Source organism: Nicotiana tomentosiformis, chromosome 4 (assembly GCF_000390325.3).
Source record: "Nicotiana tomentosiformis chromosome 4, ASM39032v3, whole genome shotgun sequence".
Classification (NCBI taxonomy): domain Eukaryota; kingdom Viridiplantae; phylum Streptophyta; class Magnoliopsida; order Solanales; family Solanaceae; genus Nicotiana; species Nicotiana tomentosiformis.
Genome location: NC_090815.1, coordinates 19,923,933 through 19,947,666, shown reverse-complemented (window position 1 = coordinate 19,947,666; position 23,734 = coordinate 19,923,933). Strand labels below are relative to the sequence as shown.

The 23,734-nt window shown below is 41.4% G+C and overlaps 1 protein-coding gene and 1 pseudogene across 1 annotated transcript; one reads left to right on the top strand and one right to left on the bottom strand.

Moving 5' to 3' along the window:
- Positions 1 to 8,237: 8,237 nt before the first annotated feature.
- LOC104109473 (homoserine kinase-like) lies at positions 8,238 to 9,704 on the top strand. The gene has a single exon (XM_009618793.4). It carries the CDS (start codon positions 8,339 to 8,341, stop codon positions 9,491 to 9,493), a length of 1,155 nt encoding a protein of 384 aa, XP_009617088.1. The 5' UTR covers positions 8,238 to 8,338; the 3' UTR covers positions 9,494 to 9,704.
- Positions 9,705 to 14,005: 4,301 nt separating this feature from the next.
- Positions 14,006 to 16,915, bottom strand: LOC104109474 (UPF0481 protein At3g47200-like; annotated as a pseudogene).
- Positions 16,916 to 23,734: the final 6,819 nt, after the last annotated feature.

Here is a 23,734-nt window from a genome sequence, read left to right as displayed (position 1 = left end):
CATCCATGATGACCTCAAGAAAATCCTCCACCATATCGGTGAAGATGGCCATCATACACCGTTGAAAAGTTATCGGTGCATTGCATAACCCAAATGGCGTCCGCGAGAATGCGAAAGTACCATAGGGAAACGTGAAAGTAGTCTTCTTTTGGTCTTCCAAAGCAATAAGAACTTGATTTTTAGCCGGAGTATCCATCAAGGAAACAATAAAAAGCACGTCTGGCCAACCGATCAAGCATTTGATCAAGAAATGGAAGTGGAAAATGATCTTTTCGAGTGCCTTTGTTGAGCTTCCTATATTCCATGCAAACTCTCCACCCGGTGACCATCCTTGTTCGGATCAACTCATTCTTGTCATTTGTTACCACAGTCATGCCCCCTTTCTTTGGGACACATTGCATCGAAGAGGTCCACGAGCTATCAGAAATGGGGTAGACAACCCCGGCATCTAACCATTTAGTGATCTCCTTCTTCACCGCCTCTTGCATTACTTCATTTAATCTTCTTTGGTGTTCAACAGAGGGTTTGGCGTCCTCCTCCAAAATAATCTTGGGCATTCAAAAGGCGGGGCTTATACCCTGAATATCTGCCAATGTTCATCCTATAGCTTTCTTCCTCTTTTGGAGCACCGCCAAAGTAGAATCTACCTGCATGTTAGTTAAGCAAGAGGAAAGAATAACAGGTAAAGTAGAACATGGGCCAAGAAACTCATACCTGAGATGTGAAGGCAGTGGCTTTAACTCCAAGGTGGGAGGCTCCTCGATTGAGGGCTTTGTTGAAGGAGTCTTCCGGTTCTCAAGATCTAAGGACAATTTTCGGGGTTCATAAGTATACTACCCCATTCCTTGTAATGAATTTACACATTCCACATAATCATCCTTCTCATCATCATCATGATTAAGCAATACGACTTCCAAGGTATCATTAACATTCATCATTGCACTAGCATCATCAACAATTACCTCGGTCATTAAGTCCACAAAAGAACAAACTTCGTTGCTATTCGGTTGCCTCATAAATTTGCACACATGGAAAACCACCTTTTCATCATCCACCCGAAAGGTGAGCTCACCGGCTTCCACATCAACAAGAGCCTTCCCCGTAGCAAGAAAAGGTCTACCCAAGATAATAAGCACCTCATAGTCCACTTCGCAATCAAGAATCACAAAGTCCGTTGGAAGGATGAACTTATCAACACGAACCAATACATCATCAATAATACCCAATGGTCTATTCATAGTACGATACACCATTTGTAACCTCATAGATGTGGGTCTTGGTTGCCCAATTACCAAAATTTTGAACATCGAGTAGGGTATCAAGTTAATACTCACCCCTAGATCATATAGAGCTTTGGAAAAGTCGGCACTTCCAATAGTGCAAGGGATTGCGAAAGCACCGGGATCTTCCAATTTCGGAGCCATTGAGTGCACAATAGCACTCACTTGATGTGTTATCTTGATAGTCTCACAATTCATTGATCTTTTATATGTCACCAAATGTTTCATAAACTTTGCATAACCGGAAATTTGTTCCAACGCCTCAACCAATGGCACATTAATGGATAAGCTCTTCATCATGTCAATAAACTTCTTGAATTGGTTCTCATTATTTTGCTTGGCGAGCCTTTGAGGGTATGGAGGAGGAGGCCTTGGCATTGGTTCCTTGGCCTTTTGCACTACCAGTTCCGGTATGTCAATCACGTGTTCCCTAGACGGGTTCACATCTTCTTGGGTCTCCTCCACATTATCATCAATATCAATTCTGACTTCTTCATTAGCTTGAACCACATTGCTTGGAATCTCATCTTCTTGAACCACTACATCATCATCCACAATTCTTCTTTGATTCGAGGTGGTTGCATCTCCACTTATTCCATTCCTTGTTGTTACGGTCATGACATGCCCCGTGTTGTTCCTACCCTTCGGGTTCACTACCGTATCATTAGGTAGTGCCCCCATTCAGACGAGTGTTTAAAGATTGCGAGATTTGCCCCAATTGAACCTTCAAATTGCGGATTGAAGTGCTGTGAGAGGCTAATTGAGCATCAGAGTCGGCATTTTTCTCCATCATTTATTTGAACATATTTTCGATCCATCCCATCTCATTATTGGAAGAACTAGAACCTTTAGACGGATAAAGAGGTGGGTTGTTTGGTTGTTGATACATCGGGGGCCTTTGAGAGCCCGACCCCCGATTCCCTTGGTTACCGTTCTAACCCCCTTGGTTGTTGCCTCCCCAATATCCTTGATTGTTGCCACCCCAATTGCCTTGGTTTGTTTGATATATTCTAATTGCCTTGATTATTGTTATTGTTCCAATTACTTTGATTGTTGGTACCACCACTCTAATTGCCTTGGTGGTTTTGATTGTTCCAATTTCTTTGATTTCCTTGAGACTGCCATTGTTGGTGATTTGGGCCTTGAGAGTTGTTCCTTTGCCCTTGGTAGTTATTCACATATTGCACTTCTTCCTATTGCTCATTGTATGATTCGTCTTGGTCGAACCCACTATCATCTTGCACAAATTGTTCCAAAGGTTTTGCACTTGTTGACCCTTTTGCCCTTGCTTGTTCACCATTATATTGACACCTTCCATTGCATTTACTTGCTTAGGACCTTGAACCTGTTGAAGTTAAGCTTTGGCCAATTGATTCATTATAGTGGTCAACTCGGCAATTGCTTGCCCATGATTGTGCAATTCTTTATGTAGGTGAATCACATTTGGATCGCCTTGAGGAACATTTGCTCTACTTTGCCATGTCGATGAAGTATCCGCCATTTCATCTAAGATTTCACAAGCTTCGGCATATGGTGTTGTCATGAAATTTCCACCGGCAAGTTGGTTGACCACGCATTGATTGGTGGTATTGATCTCCCTGTAAAAGGTTTGTTGAATCATAGCCTCGGTCATGTCATTATTCGGGAACTCTTTCACCATAGTGCGGTACCTCTCCCATATCTCGTGCAAAACCTCATTGGATTCTTGTTAGAATGCTAGAATCTCGTCTCTAAGAGTAGCCATATGCCCGAGAGAAAAGAACTTGGCAATGAATTTTTCCGCCAATTCATCCTATGCATGGATAGAATGGTTTGGCAATCTTTCTAACCAGTCCAAGGCTTTTCCCCGTAGAGAAAAGGGAAATAGTCTCAACCTTAAAGTATCCTCGAAAACGTTGGTCTGTTTACTCCCCCAACAGGTGTCCATAAATCCTTTCAAATGCTTGTACACATTTTGATTCGGAGCTCCGGTGAAGAATCCCCGCTGCTCAAGCAATGTAAGCGTAACATTTGTGATTCGAAAGTTGCCCGCCCTAATACGGGGTGGGACTATGGCACTTGCGTACCTTTCATTCGGCAACACCCGGTGTGGAACCGCTCTTGGTGGATTTGGGGAAGGAACGGGAATGTTGTCTTGAGGCGGTCGGCCTCGTCTATTTGCTTGAGGTTCAAGAGGAACCTCTTCAATTGGGTCATCTTCCACGTCCACATCCCCCAACGACATGTTTCTGAGAGGGTCATTGTTGAGAGCCATTTTTGTACCTACAATCGATTCATAAAAAGGTTAGTAAACCGGAAGGAAAAGAAGACAAGTCACACACAAAACTAAATATATAACTAAATCCGTTTTTCTCCCCAGCAACGACGCCAAAAATTGATGTCGCCTAAACTCACACCACTAATTTAGGTTGTAAGGCGGTCGCATGCAATAATAAAAACCCAACGCGATTCGGGGTCGATTCCACAGGGAGCTTGATGCGGGATGAGGTATATACCCAGTGTGAATGTATGACGCACCTAAGATTACATTTCCACATTTTCAATTGTTGTTTCTACTTCTACTTTTATGCTAATGCTTGTAATTGTAAAGCTAAGAGACAATGTTTTTGATTTTGGTTGTTTTTTAAGTTATAAAAGATCCAGGGTTGCGACTTCTGCCTAGTTGGTTACCTAACGGGTTTAGAGCTTTAGGGCATATTTGGTTGATCGGGATACAATATAGCAATCACACTCAATTACTCACTCTATACCTCTCGGTAGTTTGAGTGATTTTGCCTAATTTGGCTTTCTCAAGTCCAAATGGGTATCTCACGAAACAAGTGAGAAATGCTCATGTCGGGTCTTACTATCTCTAGATTCGACCCTTTAATTAGGGCTATAAATTTCTTGAGTTCACCCCAAATTCTTGTTAGCCAAGTTTTCCTAGACTTAGTCTCACTTTTTCAAGTAAAGACTAAGTCAATTAGACATGAATCAACATTTGCAATCATAAATTCTCAAATTCAAGCAAGAACTAGGCTAAATATCATATACCCAATAATAAATAAGCTCTAAATCAATCATCCATTAAGTACCCATACTAGGATTGGGTCACAACCCTAGCTAAGGGTTTAGCTACTCATGAAAAATGAAGAAATTAAAGAAGAAACTAAGATAAAATGCATAATAATTAATTAAGGAAAGAAAATCTAATGTTTAGATGCTCAACTAGTACAAAGTTACCCAATACAGTAAATAAAAACGGCGCTAAGTGTTCAGGTGCACAAAACTTAATCTAAAATAACAAAAAGATCTATTTATACCCAGCTAAAATTATCAGACAAAATTGCCCTTGCGGAGGTTGTGCAGCCGCACAATTCTGTGTGCGGTCCGCACTTTGAAGCTGACTTGACAGGGTGGTCTTTTACGGCCGCATAAATCTGGGGTGTGGTCGCACTTCCTCTGATTGTGCGGACCACATATTTCTGAGTACGACCGCACTTCCTCTGATTGTGCAGACTGCACATTTCTGAGTGTGTCCGCACTCTTGATCTTGGGTTGGACATGAAAATTTTTTGCGGACCGCACATTTATGAGTGCTGCCGCACTTTTTCATTCTGCGACCGCACAATAATAGTGCGGTCTGCACATCTTCAGGTCCCCAAAACACATCTCTTTGAACCTTATCTTCTGTGGCCGCACAATAATTATGCGGTTCGCACTTTGTGAAGGAATTCTAACAGTGGCTCTTTAGAGTTTGCGGCCACACACCGTATTGTGCAGTCCGCACTTTTGTCCATTTTTGCCTTGTTTTGATTTTTATCTAATTTTTACTCCTTCTTAGTTGATTTTCATTTCTTTGGCTCGTTTTTCAATATTCCTGCAAGAAAGCACATTTTATTAGTTCTCGGGAATAGCTTTAAGCATTTTAGAGCTAAAACGTAAATAAAAAAGAGCAAATAAGTGGTCAAAATCCCTACTTATCAAGTACGTCCATCGCTAGGGCAAACAAAAAAGGCATGAGTGCCGACCTATAATGCAACCCCATCATAACCGAAAAATAGTTCGATTCTCCACCCACCGTCCTCACTCGGGTATTTGGTCCATCATACATGTCCTTAATCATCCTAACGTAGGCAACCAGTACACCTCTAGCCTCCAAACATCTTCACAAAACCTCCCTCAGAACTTTATCGTACGCCTTTTCTAAGTCGATGAACACCATATGCAAGTTCTTCTTCCTCTCCCTATACTGCTCCATCAATCTCCTAACAAGGTGGATGGCTTCTGTAGTTGAACGCCCCGGTATAAACCCGAACTGGTTCTCGAAAATAGACACACTCCTCCCCACTCTTAGCTCTACCACTCTTTCCCATACTTTCATAGTATGGCTAAGCAGCTTGATACCCCGATAGTTATTGCAATTTTGGATATCATCCTTGTTCTTGTATATATGAACCATCGTACTCCACCTCCACTCTTCGGGCATCTTTTTCGTTCTAAAAATGACATTAAATAACCCAGTGAGCCACTCTTAGCCTGCCTTGCCCGCATTATTCCAAAACTCCACCGGAATTTCATCCGACCCGGTCGCTTTTCCCCTGCTCATCTTACGCATAGTCCCCTCCACTTCATCAACTCTAATCCGCCTACAATACACCAAAGTCACAACGACTCCCAGAGAGTTCCAAATCACCCAGTACAATGTTCCTGTTCCGCTCCTCGTTCAAGAGACTATGGAAGTAGGTCTGCCATCTCCGACAGATAAGCTCTTCATCCAACAAAACTCTACCTTATTCGTCCTTGATGCACTTCACTTGTTCCAAGTCACGAGTCTTCCTTTCTCGTGCCTTGGCTAACCTGAACAACCTCTTATCCCCACCCTGGCCCTCAAGTTCCTCATACAAACGACTAAAAGCTGCAGTCTTGGACCGCCGTAACTGCTATCTTTGCTTCTTTCTTAGCCTCTTATATTGCTCCCTATTCGCCCTCCTCTCCTCCTCGTCTACATTTTCTACTAGCTTCAAATACGTCGCTTTCTTGGTTTTCACTTTTCCTTGAACCTCTCCATTCCACCACCAGTCTCCCTTGTGACCACCAGAGTAACCCTTTGAGACCCCTAACACCTCTCTTGCGGCTTCTCTAATGCACTGCGCAGTCGTGGTCAACATAGCGCTTGCATCCCCACTACTCCTCCATGCCCCCATAGTCAGTAGCTTGACCCCCAACTCTTGCGATGTTAAAATAATGACCGGAAAAAATAGTAATGAAGGTGAGAGATGTCGTCTATATGAGACGGTTATTGTGCAATTTTTTTAGGGATAATACATAAAATTTTCTCTGAACTATAACGAAATTTTCAGTTACACACACAAACTTTCCGGGAGACCTATTACCCCTGAGTACTTTTGAAGTGGAAATTTGGCCACCCTAAGAGACCAAAACCAGATCTAAATCGGCGGTGGAGCACACGCACGCTGCCACATATTTTCCATGTCATTTTAATTTATTTTCCACACAAAAAACTTTTGCTTCTCTTTGACCCATTGGAGGATACCATTTGCCGGAAATACTATGTTTTTATTTGTGCTTTCTATTAGAAGATGTAAATTTTACCTAAGCATTGCAATATGCTTATCTCAATGTTGTGTAGTTTTGTTACCAAAATGGGTCTGCCATTGAATTTCAGTAGATGAAACACTAGTATGTTAATTTCAGTAGATGGCACTAGTTTCAGGTACATAATAGTCATGAAAGTGAGGCTAAGCTTTTGTATGACTTTTGCTTTCTTTTTTTCTTTTCACCATCTTCTCCGACCAAAACCAATTTTTGTTTCCAGAGCATATTTGTACATAATAGTCACGTTATTCTTACAAATATTGATTAAAGAATATGGTGAAATTAATCAATATTTGTAAGAATAACGTGGATGGGAATCATACTCCGAGTTAGAGCAGTAGCACTAATTGAGTCATCTAGATGCGTTCTCGCCGCCGGTAATGGTTGACTCGCAATGGAGACGGTACCGATTTTATAAAGCCGGCAAATCCTATTTTCTATTTGGAAAGTTTGAGCGTGTAACTGAAAATTCCCTTATAATTCAAGGGGGATTTTATGTATTATCCCTTTTTTTATGTACTCTGCTTGTAAGTATAGTGAAAGGTAATGGTGAAGTAACAATGGTGGTATTTTTGAAAGTGAATATATTCAGTTGTTATAATAGTAATTGGTTTAGAGAGATGAGAAATAATGGGTGAAAAAATTAATGGTCAAATCTGAACCATTTTGAATTACTGGACCATCTCTTCAAATATAAATTCTTGATTAGTAATTATCATTAAGTTAGTTGGTAGCCTAATTAGAGTTATCACGTTACCCAACCTATACTAGAACACCTTTGCCTGCCCTTCCATGTCGTGTATGGTATTTAATATTGGCGTCCTATTTACATGCACATCTTCTCAAATTTATCCTCTACATACATCTTTTTATTTTTATAAAAAAAGTAAATCTAACCCAATATCAATTTAAGAGGAATTTCATACTTTCAACTTTAGGTTGTATTTTTTATTTTTCTCACAATAAATTCACTGAAAACGTTGATTTTTTAAAATTATATAGCACACTCCCACGTTCGACATCTAAAAGTATTTGATAATTATTTTACTAACCATATTATTAGTATAAAATTGGTGTAATGCTTAAGAATGCAAATTCATTTAACTGTTTAAATTTATATGTAGAATTTATGTGACAAGATCTTTAGATTGAGACATTTCAAAATATTTGATATTATTTTAAATTTTGTACGTAGTTGCAATTTTATTTACACTTTATTTTTATACATTTTTACTCTTTATTTTATTTAATTAGCTACACTTTAGTTTTAATATACTCCAATTTGGTCTCTTTTCAACACTCATCTTAATATCTAACATCTACAAAAAATAATATTTTTCACCTCCTTCATATAGTACAACAAACTCAGAATCTTTTGAGTGCGCCATAGAGAGAAAACTCTGTTTTCCATTTGTTTTCTTCTGCCCCCTCAACTCTCTTAACTCTCAACTCTTACATCAATGGCTGCTACATGCTATCAATCTCCCATTAAACTCAGCTTCACCAACTCCAATGCCTTCTCCAATCCCATCCCTAATAATCCTCCTTCTCTTTACCCCATCAAAACCCGATTCTCTTCCGGATTCAATCTCTCAGCAGTCCCCTCCAAAACCCAAACAACCCATATAACCATACCCGAACCCGAACCTATTTTCTCCTCCGTCAAATCCTTCGCTCCAGCCACAGTCGCCAACCTCGGCCCTGGATTCGATTTCCTCGGCTGCGCCGTTGACGGGATCGGCGATTTCATCACTCTTCGGGTTGACTCAAAAGTCATACCCGGCGAAGTTTCAATCTCCGACATCTCCGGCGCCGGCGAAAAGTTGAGCAAAGACCCTTTATCGAACTGTGCAGGTATAGCTGCTATCTCCGTCATGAAAATGCTTAATATACAGTCCGTAGGTCTTTCGATTTCCCTAGAAAAAGGGCTGCCTTTAGGTAGTGGACTCGGGTCTAGCGCCGCCAGTGCTGCGGCGGCAGCAGTGGCGGTTAACGAGCTTTTTGGCGGGAAATTAGGTGTATCTGATCTTGTTCTTGCTGGGTTAGAATCTGAAACAAAAGTCTCTGGTTATCATGCTGATAATATAGCACCTGCTATAATGGGCGGCTTTGTGTTAATAAGAAGCTATGATCCGTTAGAATTGATTGAATTGAAGTTTCCACTTGAAAAAGATTTGTTCTTTGTGCTTGTGAATCCTGAATTTGAAGCTCCAACGAAGAAGATGAGAGCAGTATTGCCGAACGAGGTGACAATGTCCCATCATATTTGGAATAGTAGTCAGGCGGGGGCGTTGGTGGCGGCAATATTGCAAGGGGATTCGAGGGGTTTAGGAAAGGCATTGTCGTCGGATAAAATAGTGGAGCCTAAGAGAGGGCCGTTGATTCCGGGGATGGAGGGAGTGAAGAAGGCAGCCTTGGAAGCCGGGGCATTTGGTTGCACTATTAGCGGGGCGGGACCGACTCTGGTTGCAGTGACGGATGTGGAGGAGAGAGGGAGGGAGATTGGTGAGAGAATGGTGGAGGCGTTTATGAAAGAGGGGGAGTTGAAGGCTTTGGCTATGGTCAAGAAGCTTGACCGGGTTGGTGCTCGGTTGGTGAGTAGCAATCCCAGATGATCCATCAATCAATCAACTATGCCTCAATTGCAGACTAAACTAGTGTGGTGGAGGTTGTATGAATCCTTTATATCTTTTCGCTGTGTGAATTCATCATGATATGTGAGATGATATGTTAGGAATTTATATGCAATTGTCAATGTATCATGTATTGGTTATTAAGAAGTCAGCTGAGCAATAATAAAAAGTTAGAAGGTGCCATTTGAAATGATTTGCTTGTCAATTGATAAGCATTCTTGATTTGTCTTTCTGGGAAACATTTTGTTCAATATTTTATCTTGCAATATGTTGAACGTCACTTGCATTTTCTGATTTTTTTTCCTGGACTTGCCTATTCTTCCTTCATGTTTGGACTTTGCACGAGTTAGTTTGCTCTCGTTTCATAAGTTCATTGTGATCTTGCAATACTGTTTATGTCAGGAGGAACGATCTTCTATGGCTCATTACTTACCATAGTTTTTTAATTCTTCGACTTGCTGGTTATAGCAGGCAGAACGGATGCTATATTGATATAATTAAGCACTGTATTGCAGAGCTGTGCAGTAAATCTGCAGCAGAACAACAAATTATGTTTAAGTTTTCCTCTGTTGTTACTGTTACTGCCTTATTGCTGCTGCTTTCTTTTCATCTTTCCTTGAGACGGGGTCTATCGGGAACAGATTCTCTTCTATCCTCCCCAGACCCCACTTGTGGGATTATACATGTTTTTTTTTGTTGTTGTTTTCAAATGTCCTTCCAAAAAACATATCCAAACAACTGTCAAAATAGAAGTTGTTTTTGGCCTATGGGCATGATGTTGTATATTAATTCTCTATATTCGATTTTCACTAGTTTGTTCTGCAAAACTGAAAATAAAGAATCTGGATTTCCTTTTCTTTACCATTTCGGCATTTCATGCAAAGTACCCTTATGTATTTTTTTGCAACAGCTGAATTCAGCATGCTCTTAAAATAGTTTTTCCATTCCGAATGCTTATACCAACACCAGTGGCGGATGCACGTGGTGGCAAGCGCGCTTCATCAAAAAATAATACTGTGTATACGTATAAATTAGGATTAAAGCTGCATAAATTTTGTATAAATATTTTAGTTGAACCCACTTGACAACTACTATTTTACGACGAAAGTTATGTACTTCTAAGATTGAACTCGCTTGCACAAAATTCTGGGCCTGCCACTGCCCAACACCATCTAAATTGGTATTAGGTTGTACACCTAATTTTTCTCAGATGGTAGTTCAATCGGTCAGAGCACCACCTTGTCAAGACGAAAGCTGCGAGAGTCGATAAACAAAACCTCACTCTAATTATGTCGCGAGGCTGACTGAATCCAATCCATTAACCCAAAAATGAAACAAAGTTCATTCCTTTTCGTGTTAGCTAGCGGGGGCAGCAGCTTTCCTATACATGGTAGTCCCGCCGGCTGCTGTGGCCTAAACAGCTGTCCCATCTCTTCTTGATTTGGCTATACTTGTATGTAGCCAGCCATGTTAGCTCCACATCAGACCCCGCCCTTTGGGATAGCCGGAATACTGAAGATCGTGGCATGGTATCTCTCAGTTCCTTTAGTGCAAACTATTACTTAACAACATTTTGTTTTGCATTTGGGTTCAGGTAGCAAAGAGTTGGATCGTCATGCTCACGTTGAAACATTCTTTCTTGGCTCGAGTATTTGAACACTGAAGGCTAAAATGAATGGCGTTAATTAATTTTGCAACTTCATTTAATTAGGAAAGGCCAATGGTCCTTCAAGTGTTGCTTTCAATCAGAAGGAAAGAAAATTTGGCCATCAAAATGTCGATTTAAACAAGTGGTAAGGGCTTTCAGGTGGGGTTTACTCTACTCCGCCTCTTTGATGGGTAGACAACAAATTAAATTCACCTCAAACAACACCAATAAGAAGTAGCTAATGTTGGAGCCAAAATGTTTATGGATTCAAACTCATGTCTTATTGAATTCACAATTAAATATTCATACATATTTAACGAATTTTCTAGTACAAAAAAAGTATTTAAGCAAAAGTAATAGGGTTTGGTTGCACCTAATAGCCTAGTTGTGTCTTTGGAAGTGGCCCATGCATGTGTCGAACACGTGACCTTGCATTATTAGTATAATGCTCTAACCAACTAAGCTAATAGGCCATCTCACTTTGTCAATTAAACAAACCCGGAATTTTTACCTATATGTAATACATTAGAAACTTATTTACTTTTACTATTTAAGTTTTAACTTAATTACAAGTTGATATATAATTTATCAATTATATACAAAATAATATTAATGAGTATCCTTTTTATATCAGGACGTGAATAAGTAATATTTTCCCATCCCTTTATACTTGCTCTCTCTCCGTCACTCTATTTCTCTCTCTCATTCTGTGTTCTTTCCGCAATTTTCTTCCTTCAATGTTCTCTGTTTTTTATCCTTTCATGTTGTATAGAATTTTAATAGAATTAATCAATAGATTTCAATCGTTTTACTAGAGATTTAACTTAGCAATTTACTTTTGTTTCGTGATTGTGACAAAGGACAAAAAGAGGTATGGGTTGAGATTTAAAGGAAGGGATGGTTGTCATTTGTCCTTTGAACATGTGATAGCTGGTGGAGTGGTTGGAGTTGGCAGTTGCTTTTCAAAAGGGAAGACTTTGTGCAAACTAACTCTTCATTTTGTAGGTATCACGTTCAGCACTCTCCAAGATAAGTAAGAGCAAATACACAAAAGATTGAGAACATTCAAAGAGTAGATTTGCGAGCAAAAAATGTGCAGTTTTCTGAAGCTGGAACATGACCAAAGAACCGGATTGTGAACTTGTTCCTTACCAATGTTTTGTTTTCAAGTCTTAGTTCTTTGTAGTAAGGTGCTCTTGAGTTGTACCTATTTCTGCTTATCAAGAAGCTTTGTTTAGATATTTTCTTCTGAGAAATTTTTAGTTTCAAGCTAGAGTTAGCTTAAAGGGTTGTTACAGTCAGGTGGTTGTAGGGGTGGGGGTGGGGTAGCCTCTTAGGTTACATGAGCTTGTAATATTGATTTGGCTCCTGGTTAGTGAAGTTGAAGTTAAATACTACAGGGGTGTGGGTTGGGGTTTTTTATACCTTTTGAGCCGGGTGTTTTACATGTAAAAATCATGTGTTCTTACTTATTCCCAGGGGTGAAGCTATGTTGCCGAAACATTATACCACGTATAAGGTAAAGTATTACTTGTTATTGATTAAAAATATACTTTGAACATCCTTGCATAGCCCATGGCAAAGGGTGTTCAAAATTTGAACACTCTTATTGAATTTCTTGGTTTCGCCGCTGCTTATTCCGCACTTTTATTTATGAAAACAGTAGAGTAAGAACCACGCAGAAGAACCATTTTTTTCACAGTTTGTCCAGTTCGTAAAAGGTTAGGCAATTCTTAGCTAGTCGTGAAAATTTGGTACGATCCAATTCACCCCCTCTTGTATCGCAGTGGTGTCTAAAACAGCATATAGGAAAAGTCAGCATCCTGATAATTATCCTCTGTTGCATGAGTCATTCTTGATTCATCATGAACAACTTCCTTTCGATAAATTTAGCGCGAGTCTCGCTAAAAATTGAGAGGCCCTTATTAGCGACTGAATCAGTACGCCTCGTGTTCAACGAGGAATAGTACCTCACTAAATCACAGTTTTCGACCAGTGAGAGTAGTACTAGTATCAAATATCACAATTCATAACTAATGGGTCAAAATGGATGGTAAGGATTGGGAATTGCGGCTTAATAATAGTTGTTTATGTGTTATTACAGAAAAACCTTGCATTAGCGTGCTTCTCACACCTTTAGTCACTTAACACACAAGCAGGGTCGAAGCTAGCTTTTCGGATACGGGTTCGACTGAACAGTAACTTTTATCCAAACTCTGTATTTGTCTTAAAAAATTATTGAATTATGCACAAATTATTAATTTAGAACCAAGTAAAACTTAAAAGAATTAGAATATTGAACCCCATAAATTTCAAATCCTGACCACCTTTACCCAAGCTTTGACACAATAAGCTCATCAACAAACATATAAGTTGCATGTATGGAGTTGTGAGGAAACAATACAATGGAGACATTCCAACAACGGAAAAGGGCCAAAAATACTCCTAACGTATTGAAAATGGTTAAAAAACCGTTAACCTTTTGGTCTAAAAATACCCTTAACGTTTTATTTTTGGCTCACATATACCCTTAACGTTTTATTTTTGGCTCACAGATACCCTTGAAACTAACAAAACATGGATGGTAAATTTTTGGCTCACCTTCCATCAATATACCATATATTTTTTATATATATTTTATACCACATTATAAATTATATATATACAACATATTTTCGTTTTTTATTATAGCTAATTTTACTTTTTCATTTATTTTTTTAATATATTTTTAAAACTTCAACTTAAAACTACTCCCCAATTTAAATGAGTAATTATTTATTATTATTATTTTTTTATATTTTCATTTTTTTAATATAACTAATTATAATATATCTATATTTATTAATTATTAATTCAAATAGAGTAACCAATTAATTCAAAATTTAAAAAGTTTTTTTTTAGTTAAAAAGGTACTAGTTTGTTTTGTCTTAATAATGCCACTTGACTTTTTGTGGTTATGCCACTTGTCTTAATAATGTGCTTTTGCCTCTCCTTTTATTATATATAGATATGTGATAAATTATATAATAGTGGTATATATAAAGTATAAAATACACAACTTTAAAGAATATGTATGGTATATTTTGTTTGTTTATATGTATTATGATGTATATACATAATTTATATATGTGGTATAAAATACATATAAAAAATATATGGTATATTGATGGAAGGTGAGCCAAAAATTTATCATCCATGTTTTGTTAGTTTCAAGGGTATCTGTGAGCCAAAAATAAAATATTAAGGGTATATGTGAGCCAAAAATAAAATGTTAAGGGTATTTTTAGATCAAAAGGTTAACGAAGGGCATTTTAGAGTCATTTTCAATAATTTTTGGCCCTTTTCCGTTCCAACAATGACTACTTAACACCACCAGTGAAAGCTAGAACAGTCTGCATAGCTGTGAGTATGAGAAGTACGACAGCTGCCACAGTTGAAGCTCCAGCCCAAGGACTGCTAAAATAATTGCGCTTCAAACTTGCCTTCATTCGGTTCCATGATTTTTCACAATGTTGAACTAACTTTATGCATTCTTCTTTGTAATAGAACTCATCTGAAAAGGAGACCCCTTTCCCGATTTTGTTGAAGAGGCTAGCCACTTCTTTGTCCTCTCCTATATTGTTCCTGATGATTCTTTTTAGGCGAAGCAAACTTACATCTTTTTCAGAGTCAATAAGATAATCCATAAAAGTTGCGAAATCACTGAAATATGTTGGATGTACATCAGACGATTGTTGCTCGTATGCTATAAGATTACGCAGGAAAGTCTCCGTATTATCATCGACTTCAAAACAAGGAATTTCCGTTAACCCATTCTCAAATTTGACATCAAATATACTTGTGCTATCTCTAAGGTCGTCTTCGTCTAACCTTCTATAAATATATCCGACTTTTACGAAGCTAACTCCAGCTTCCGAAAGCTCTATTGCATTTGGCATGACCTTTAGATGGTCCTTATCTCTTGGCATATCTTTCATCTTTGAAGGGTAGCACGACATGTGTACTATTTGAAGTAAATGTTTGATTTCTGCGGCGTTACCTTCACTCTCATTAAAGGATGCAGGGGTCATCTTCGGTAAGAAAGGAAGAAAGGTCTTCTTCACCATATTTATGAATGGTATTTGATGAAATTCATTTGTCGTCATGTCATAAAGTTTGGTCAGGACAAAGAAAGGAAGTTGGTTTTCTAGTAACAACAAATCTCGACGTACAATACCTCTCATGCAACCTGCCTTGATAATTATGTCTTCTCCTTTTGGCTTCATTCCACTTCGCTCTCGAATATACTCTACCACAAAACATCCATCAAGCAACAATATTTCTGAAAATTTCTCAACAATATCACTGCTAAGGTCGTCGCCCCCTATATCGTCGTAACACTTAAGTGCTTCATCTTTTAGTTTCTAAATTTCACTAATGCAACTTTCCACATCAATCTCCGTTTTCCGTTGGAGGTACAACAGTTTGTACTTTTCCATTGAGCGAAGTTCTTGATTTTTGTTATGGTAAGGACCAATGGAGATCATCTTAGGGGTATAAGCATCTGGATTTGATTCACGTAATCCCACATTTACTTTGAATATGGTACATGAGTTGGTAGACGAATTTTTCAAATCCTTAAATCTTTTGTCAAAGATATGTTTTGCGGATTTATTGGTATTCAACCCTTGACCATACGTAGTTTTCTTGATCTGAATTAAATGATCCACTTTCTTCCCTCCTCCTATCTGTAATTAGTGGAAATTAAGGAGTCGGTCACATTTTTTCTTCTTTCGCGTTTTCTTCACAAAACAAATTAAAACTACTAAAACTGAAAATTACCTCTATTTTATTCAGAAAAAGACAGATTTTTTTCCTAAATAAATAAATTTAGGGTCCGTAGAAAGGCCGCGAGTGTGATGTAGGCAGCCTAGTCTGGAAAGAAAAGATATGCAGAGAAGGATGTGCCATTTTCAGAGAAGTCTCTCTCATACTCTGTGCGTGCGTGATGTGTGTGTGAGTGAGAGAGAAAGAGAGACCTGATTTACAGAAGTTTGAACAAGTAGTGGAATTTGATGATCCATTTGGGTAATCTCAATATGATGTGCCATTCTTCTTGAAACTGCAATTCCTACAACAGAGAGATGGGTTAAGACTTTATTATATCAACCTCTTTTATTTTATTCAATTCATAGACGGCTAATACATATCTTTCAAACCAATTCATTGTAGAATTATGAAGGAAAAAAAAAACATGGGACAATGTTCGTTTTTAAAATTTTAATTAATTGAGAACATATATCCATGTCTCAGAATTTATAATTTAAATTTTTTATTTTAGATCAACCCAAAGGAAATACAATTTGGGGCTGTATTAACTTATATTCTTTTTCCCCCCAAAAAGAAAGAAAATACAGTACATTTCAAGAAATGGAAACACAAAGGATTGGCATGTAATAAAGTGAAAATAGTGACTATTTATATAGCTGATTTTAGTTATCTTGGGATTTCAGCGTACATAATTGTAGTTGTTCCTCTAAAAACTAACAAAAATTATCATTTCTAAAAAGTGTATATTGTATGAAATTTTTTAAAATCGTCATGGTACACAATTCCAAGAGTATAAAATATACTCTTAAAAGATCTTCTCATGTAAAATGGTAGCAAAGAATGAAAGAAAAAAAGGTAGCAAACGAATATAACTTATATTCTTGTGCAAGGCATAGAATAAGAAATGCAGGAGTACTAACCTCTTGCTTGTCCTGAATTAATTAGGATGAGAATCAAAGGGGCATCAGATTTATAAGAGAATGCGATTGCTATGGTCAAATTGGAAGTCTTTATTTATATATTATATTATGTAACAATCAAAAGCCTTTCTCTATTTAAATACAATAGGAAAAATATGATGAAGAACTAACCACAAACTGTTTGCTTTCTTTGACTCGCTCTGTACCAGATGCTTGTCTCAAAGATTAAGCCATGCATGTGTAATGTCATGGGCGGCTTTCCAGCCATGCCCCATGATCCCTTGGACGCGCCCCGTGGCGTCCTGGCCAGCCTCCCAACGCCCGTCGCCACGGTCGGCCCCGTGGTCTCGGCAGCTCCAAGTGACAAGCGCGCATGTGCCTCTGTCGCCCCACCGATAGCCATCGCCAGCGCCCAGCCACAGGCAAAAGCCAACAGCGCCGCGCGCGCAGACAATGCCGCGCGCGCAGACCCTGATGCTAAAGACAAAGTTGCTGCCAACGGACTTGCTGCTGCTTTGTAGAAGACTAAGTCCTTTTCATTGTAAATATAGAGTAGTTTTGCTGCATTTTCTTTAAGTGTGATTTTCCAGCTTTCATAGGTCTAGTCATGTAACTTTGGTTTATTTTTTTAAGCATTATTAAGGGGGACCAAGCAATCAAAACTTTCAAGCAAGCAAACAATTCTCTGTACTGGTGTCTCTCCCCCCGACACCGTCTTGTTTTCTGTAATAGCTTTCATTCAATGCAATCAAGCTTTCTTTCATTCTCAATTCTCTTTTCTGCTCTCTTTCAATTGCTCATGACATTGGTTTTCCCGTACGGCTCTGACAATCTAGTCTAGCGTACGGAGGGGACCTCAGTTGGCGGACAGCAACCGTACTGACATCGGTTGCCTAGCCTTACGTCGCCCTTCCAAGGAACTTCAGGAAGGCGCCGCGTAACAGTTGGTATCAGAGCCTAGGCTCGACATCGGACGAGGGATCACATTGCAATTACCACCATTTCTGACCATGGTGAATTATGGGGATCGCATCGCGACCCTTGAGGGAACGGTTGACGCATTACGGCCCATCGTGGAAATGGTGCCCGATCTAAAAACCAGCCTAGTGCAAAGGTTGGACGACCTGGACCGCAGACTCATCCAGGCCGAAGTTGACATAGAAAACATCAGCCGCGACTCTGAAGGAGACCGGCAAACAGCAGCCACAGAGGCAGCTGAAATTTTTGGTAAATTTGAGGTCCTCCAGCAGGAGCGTGCCGAGGATTTAGCCAACAGGGAACAAGAGGCAGACAGGGTGACTGCCATGCAACAAACCATTGACAACTTGACAGGCCAGCTCAATGTTGTCAATGCTGCTTTACAAGGCCTACTTCGAGGAGGCGGAAACCAATTTGGGGGTGGTGTGAACCTCGCCCCCATGGCACAAAAGCTGAAAATTCCTGAGCCAAAGCCATACAGTGGAGCTCGGAATGCCAAAGAAGTGGAAAATTTCATTTTCGACATCGAGCAATACTTCGATGCCGTGGGAAGCCTGGAAGAAGCTAAGAAGGTAGCAACTGCTGCCATGTATCTTCAGGGTGATGCCAAACTCTGGTGGCGGGTGAAGTACGAAGCCATCAAGGCAGGTGAAGATGCCCTCGACACATGGGCGGAACTGAAGGCAGCCATACGCCTACAGTTCTTCCCCGAAAATGTTGAGTACAATGCCAGGAGAAAGTTGCGGGAGCTCCGCCAGACCAAATCAGTGCGAGATTACGTGCGGGAATTCTCCGCGCTCATGCTGAACATCCGTGACATGGGGGACAAAGACAAACTCTTCACCTTCCTGGAAGGGTTGAAACCTTATGCCCGGATGGAGTTGCAGAGACAAAGGGTAGACACGTTGCCTAAGGCAATCCAAGCAGCAGAGTGCCTTGGGGATTACCAAGTGGAAGCCCGGAAGGATAGGCCTCAACAGCCTGTCCGAGGAGGATACAAAGGGGGCCAACCAAACACTAGTGGCCCTAGCAGAAGTGGAGGAGACCGGAGTGCACCCAAATCCAAGACTCCCTCTTCCGGCAGTACTAGTGCTGCATCTAACAACAATGATCGGGGGAGGAAGCCCCCCTCAGGATGTCGCCATTGCGGCGGACCACATTGGAATAATGAATGTCCACATGCACAGATGAATGCCCATCAAGCTTTTGAGGATGGGACGGATGACGACGCCGATGATGCGGACCAGACCGAGCCAGTAGGTGCATTCAATGCAATTGTTGGCTCCATTTCTGAGCCCTTAGCGGGTACCAGTGCCGGTATCCGCAAGAAGAAGGACCCCTGTCCAATTGCCAGGAAAGGAAATAAGAAGGCGAATTTGAGGACTCCTCCTCATCAAGAGAGGACCCTAATGTTCGTTGACATGAAGGTAAATGGCAAGCCCATTCGGGCAATGATAGACACGGGTGCCACCCACAACTACTTAGCCTCGACTCAGGTGGAGCGTCTTGGACTAGTTGTAGGAAAGGGCAAAGGTCGTGTGAAGGCTATCAACTCACCACCTCAACCAGTGGGTGGAATAGCCAAAGAAGTACCAGTGAAGCTTGGCCCTTATGAAGGAAAGTTCAACCTGCGCGTAGTGATCATAGATGACTTTGAGTTAATCGTGGGGTTGGAATTCCTGAGACAGACCAATACCATGCCCGCACCGTATGCAGACATGCTACTGATGATGGGGGCAAATGGGGCCAAGCCCTGCATTATTCCGTGCATTCCCATGAAGATGGAAGCCGAGAACATCTCGGCCTTGCAGTTGAAGAAGGGGGTAAAAAGACATGAACCCACGTTCCTGGCTACCCTCTGCATGGAAGATATAGAACGCTCCTCGGGTCCCATTCCTGCACCCGTAAAGGAGTTACTTCTGGAATTTGAAGACATCATGCCACAAGACATGCCAAAGCATCTTCCGCCTAGGCGAACTGTGGACCATGAGATTGAGTTGGTGCCGGGTGCGAAGCCACCTGCCCGGGCGCCATACAGAATGTCACAACCCGAACTCGCTGAGCTTCGGAGACAATTGACGGAAATGCTAGACACAGGGATCATTGTGCCCTCTAAGTCCCCATACGGGTCCCCTGTGCTATTCCAAAAGAAACATGATGGTAGTTTGCGACTCTGCGTGGATTACCGGGCTCTAAACAAAATCACCGTGAAAAACAAGTACCCTATTCCGCTAATGGCAGACTTGTTTGATAGACTGGGTGGTGCGACGGTATTCACCAAAATAGACCTGAGGACAGGTTATTGGCAAGTTCGGATTGCCGATGGTGATGAGCACAAGACGACCTGTGTGACAAGATATGGGTCGTACGACTTCCTGGTTATGCCCTTTGGCTTGACTAACGCGCCAGCCACATTTTGCACCTTGATGAACCAAGTCTTCCGAGAATACATTGACGAATTCGTCGTGGTTTATTTGGATGACATTGTGGTATATAGCCAGACACTAGAAGAACACCTGGAGCATTTGCGGAAGGTCCTAGCCCGATTGCGGGAGCACGAACTATATGCGAAGCTATCCAAGTGCTCCTTTGCTCAGAAACAAATTGACTTCCTCGGACATGTCATCGAGGAAGGGAGGATCAAGATGGACCAGCAGAAGATTCAGGCCATTACAGAATGGCCGCCTCCTAAGGATATACATGCCTTGAGGTCGTTCCTTGGCCTATGCAACTTCTATCGGCGGTTTGTGAAAAGTTACTCCCTCATTGCAGTGCCGCTGACAGAACTTCTCAAGAAGGCCACCCCGTGGGATTGGGGCCCCAAGCGGGCAAAGGCCTTCGACGCATTGAAGATGGCTATGTCCAGTAGCCCAGTCTTGGCCCTCCCTGACTTGGCCAAGCCATTCGAAGTGCAAACGGATGCCTCCGACTATGCACTTGGTGGAGTATTGCTACAAGAAGGGCATCCCGTAGCGTACGAGAGCCGGAAACTGAAGGATGCAGAGCGACGCTATGCCGCCCATGAGAAAGAATTATTGGCTGTCGTTCATTGCTTACGCCTTTGGAGGCATTATCTACTGGGAGCCCCATTCGTGGTCAAGACAGACAACACAGCCGTTAGCCATTTCATGACCCAGCCAAAGCTGAATGGACGACAGGCTAGGTGGCAGGAACTCCTAGCGGAATTTCACTTCAACCTGGAGTACCGAAGTGGAAAGACCAATCATGTTGCTGATGCACTCAGTCGGAGAGCTGATCTAGCATCGATGTGTGTACTCGCCGCCCTAAAGGGAAGCAAAGTAACCACCACCATAAAAGACCAGATACAGGATCTACTCATCAAGGATCCTGCTGCACAGTATTTGGTTGATTTGGTAGGACAGGGCAAGACTCGCCAGTTCTACACCGAAGATGGGTTCCTGAAGGTGAAAGGGAACCGACTTTATGTTCCTAAAGGAGGAGATCTGCGACGGACTCTTCTTGCAGAATGCCACGATACTTTGTGGGCCGGTCATCCCGGCGAGGAACGCACCATGGCATTGCTTCGCCGTGCATATTATTGGCCTCAAATGGTCGATGACGTCGCTCAGTATGTGAAGACTTGTCTAGTATGCCAGAAAGATAAGTCAGACCGCTTGACGCAGGCAGGGCTCTTGGAACCACTAGCTGTACCAAAAAGACCTTGGGAAAGCGTTTCCCTGGACTTCATCACCGGATTGCCCAAGGTCGGAGATCTCACAACTATCTTGGTTGTGGTGGATCGGTTTTCCAAGTATGCTACCTTTATAGCAGCCCCACAATATATATCAGCAGAAGATACAGCTCGACTATTCTTCTCTCATGTCGTCAAGTATTGGGGCTTACCTAAAGACATTGTTAGTGATCGCGACTCACGCTTCACTAGCAATTTTTGGACCCAACTCTTTAAGTGCCTCGGGTCAAAATTGAGTCATAGCTCAAGTTTTCATCCGCAATCTGATGGCCAGACGGAGCGATTCAATGGCATGCTAGAGGAATATCTCCGGCACTTTGTGACCGGATCGCAGAAGAATTGGGTGAAGCTTCTGGATGCTGCTCAACTGTGTTTCAATTCACAAAAGAGCTCAAGTACCAACAAAAGCGCTTTTGAAATTGTTACCGGACAGCAACCGCTACTCCCACACACAGTGAACGCACCAAACATGTCAAAATCTCCTCGGGCTGCCAGCTTCTCAAAAGAATGGAAGCAAAATTTGGAGATAGTGCGGAGCTATCTTGTCAAAGCCCAAAAGCGGATGAAGAGGCATGCTGATCAGAATCGCCGCTTTGTGGAATACCAGGTGGGAGACAAAGTGATGGTCAAAATCCCAAAGCGGTACTTGTTTGCAGGGGTCCATGACCCTCGCCTATTGCAAAAATATATTGGACCCTTGTCCATTGAAAGGCGCATTGGGAAAGTTGCATACCGGGTGGATACCCCAGCTTGGTGGAAAATCCATCCTGTTTTCCATGTCAGTCTCCTGAAACCTTTTCGGGAAGATATGGAGGATCCTTCACGAAGCCAACTCACAATACCAAGTATTCGAGGCCCCAATTCAACCGGGAAAAGGCGTGCTGAAGCTATTCTTGATGATCGAGTGATTCACGCCTCAAGAAAAGATCACCAGGAGTTCTTGGTGAAATGGCAGGGATGTGATGCAGAGGAGAATACTTGGGAGAGGGGAACAAACCTCAAAGCCTACAAGAGCCTGATTGATGATTACCTTGCAAGGAAGGCGCCGAGGACGTCGCCAACTCAGGTGGGGGAGAATGTCATGGGCGGCTTTCCAGCCATGCCCCATGATCCCTTGGACGCGCCCCGTGGCGTCCTGGCCAGCCTCCCAACGCCCGTCGCCACGGTCGGCCCCGTGGTCTCGGCAGCTCCAAGTGACAAGCGCGCATGTGCCTCTGTCGCCCCACCGATAGCCATCGCCAGCGCCCAGCCACAGGCAAAAGCCAACAGCGCCGCGCGCGCAGACAATGCCGCGCGCGCAGACCCTGATGCTAAAGACAAAGTTGCTGCCAACGGACTTGCTGCTGCTTTGTAGAAGACTAAGTCCTTTTCATTGTAAATATAGAGTAGTTTTGCTGCATTTTCTTTAAGTGTGATTTTCCAGCTTTCATAGGTCTAGTCATGTAACTTTGGTTTATTTTTTTAAGCATTATTAAGGGGGACCAAGCAATCAAAACTTTCAAGCAAGCAAACAATTCTCTGTACTGGTGTCTCTCCCCCCGACACCGTCTTGTTTTCTGTAATAGCTTTCATTCAATGCAATCAAGCTTTCTTTCATTCTCAATTCTCTTTTCTGCTCTCTTTCAATTGCTCATGACATTGGTTTTCCCGTACGGCACTGACAATCTAGTCTAGCGTACGGAGGGGACCTCAGTTGGCGGACAGCAACCGTACTGACATCGGTTGCCTAGCCTTACGTCGCCCTTCCAAGGAACTTCAGGAAGGCGCCGCGTAACAGTACTCATAAAATAATTGCAAAAATGTGAGATAACATATGTAAAGAATGTAACGACGTCCAACCACTAGTTTTGAGTCTGTTCCCACTTTATGTTTTGAGCATGTTTATGATATTAATTACTATTTGTAACTTGTTGGGATGATTTTGGTTGAGACGCGAGGTGCTCGGAACACTTGAAAGCTAAAACAAATTGCTGGTTTTGTTATTGTGTGGTGTGTTAAGTTTAGAATTTTAATAATGATTAATAATCTAAAAGAAGCCTTAATTAATGACATATCTTTGTATGCAGATTTGGAAAGAAGATCCTACTCAACGACTATATATTCTGAACTTTGCTTTACATGAAAAATGAATCAATCAGTCAAAGAACAAAGAAGGA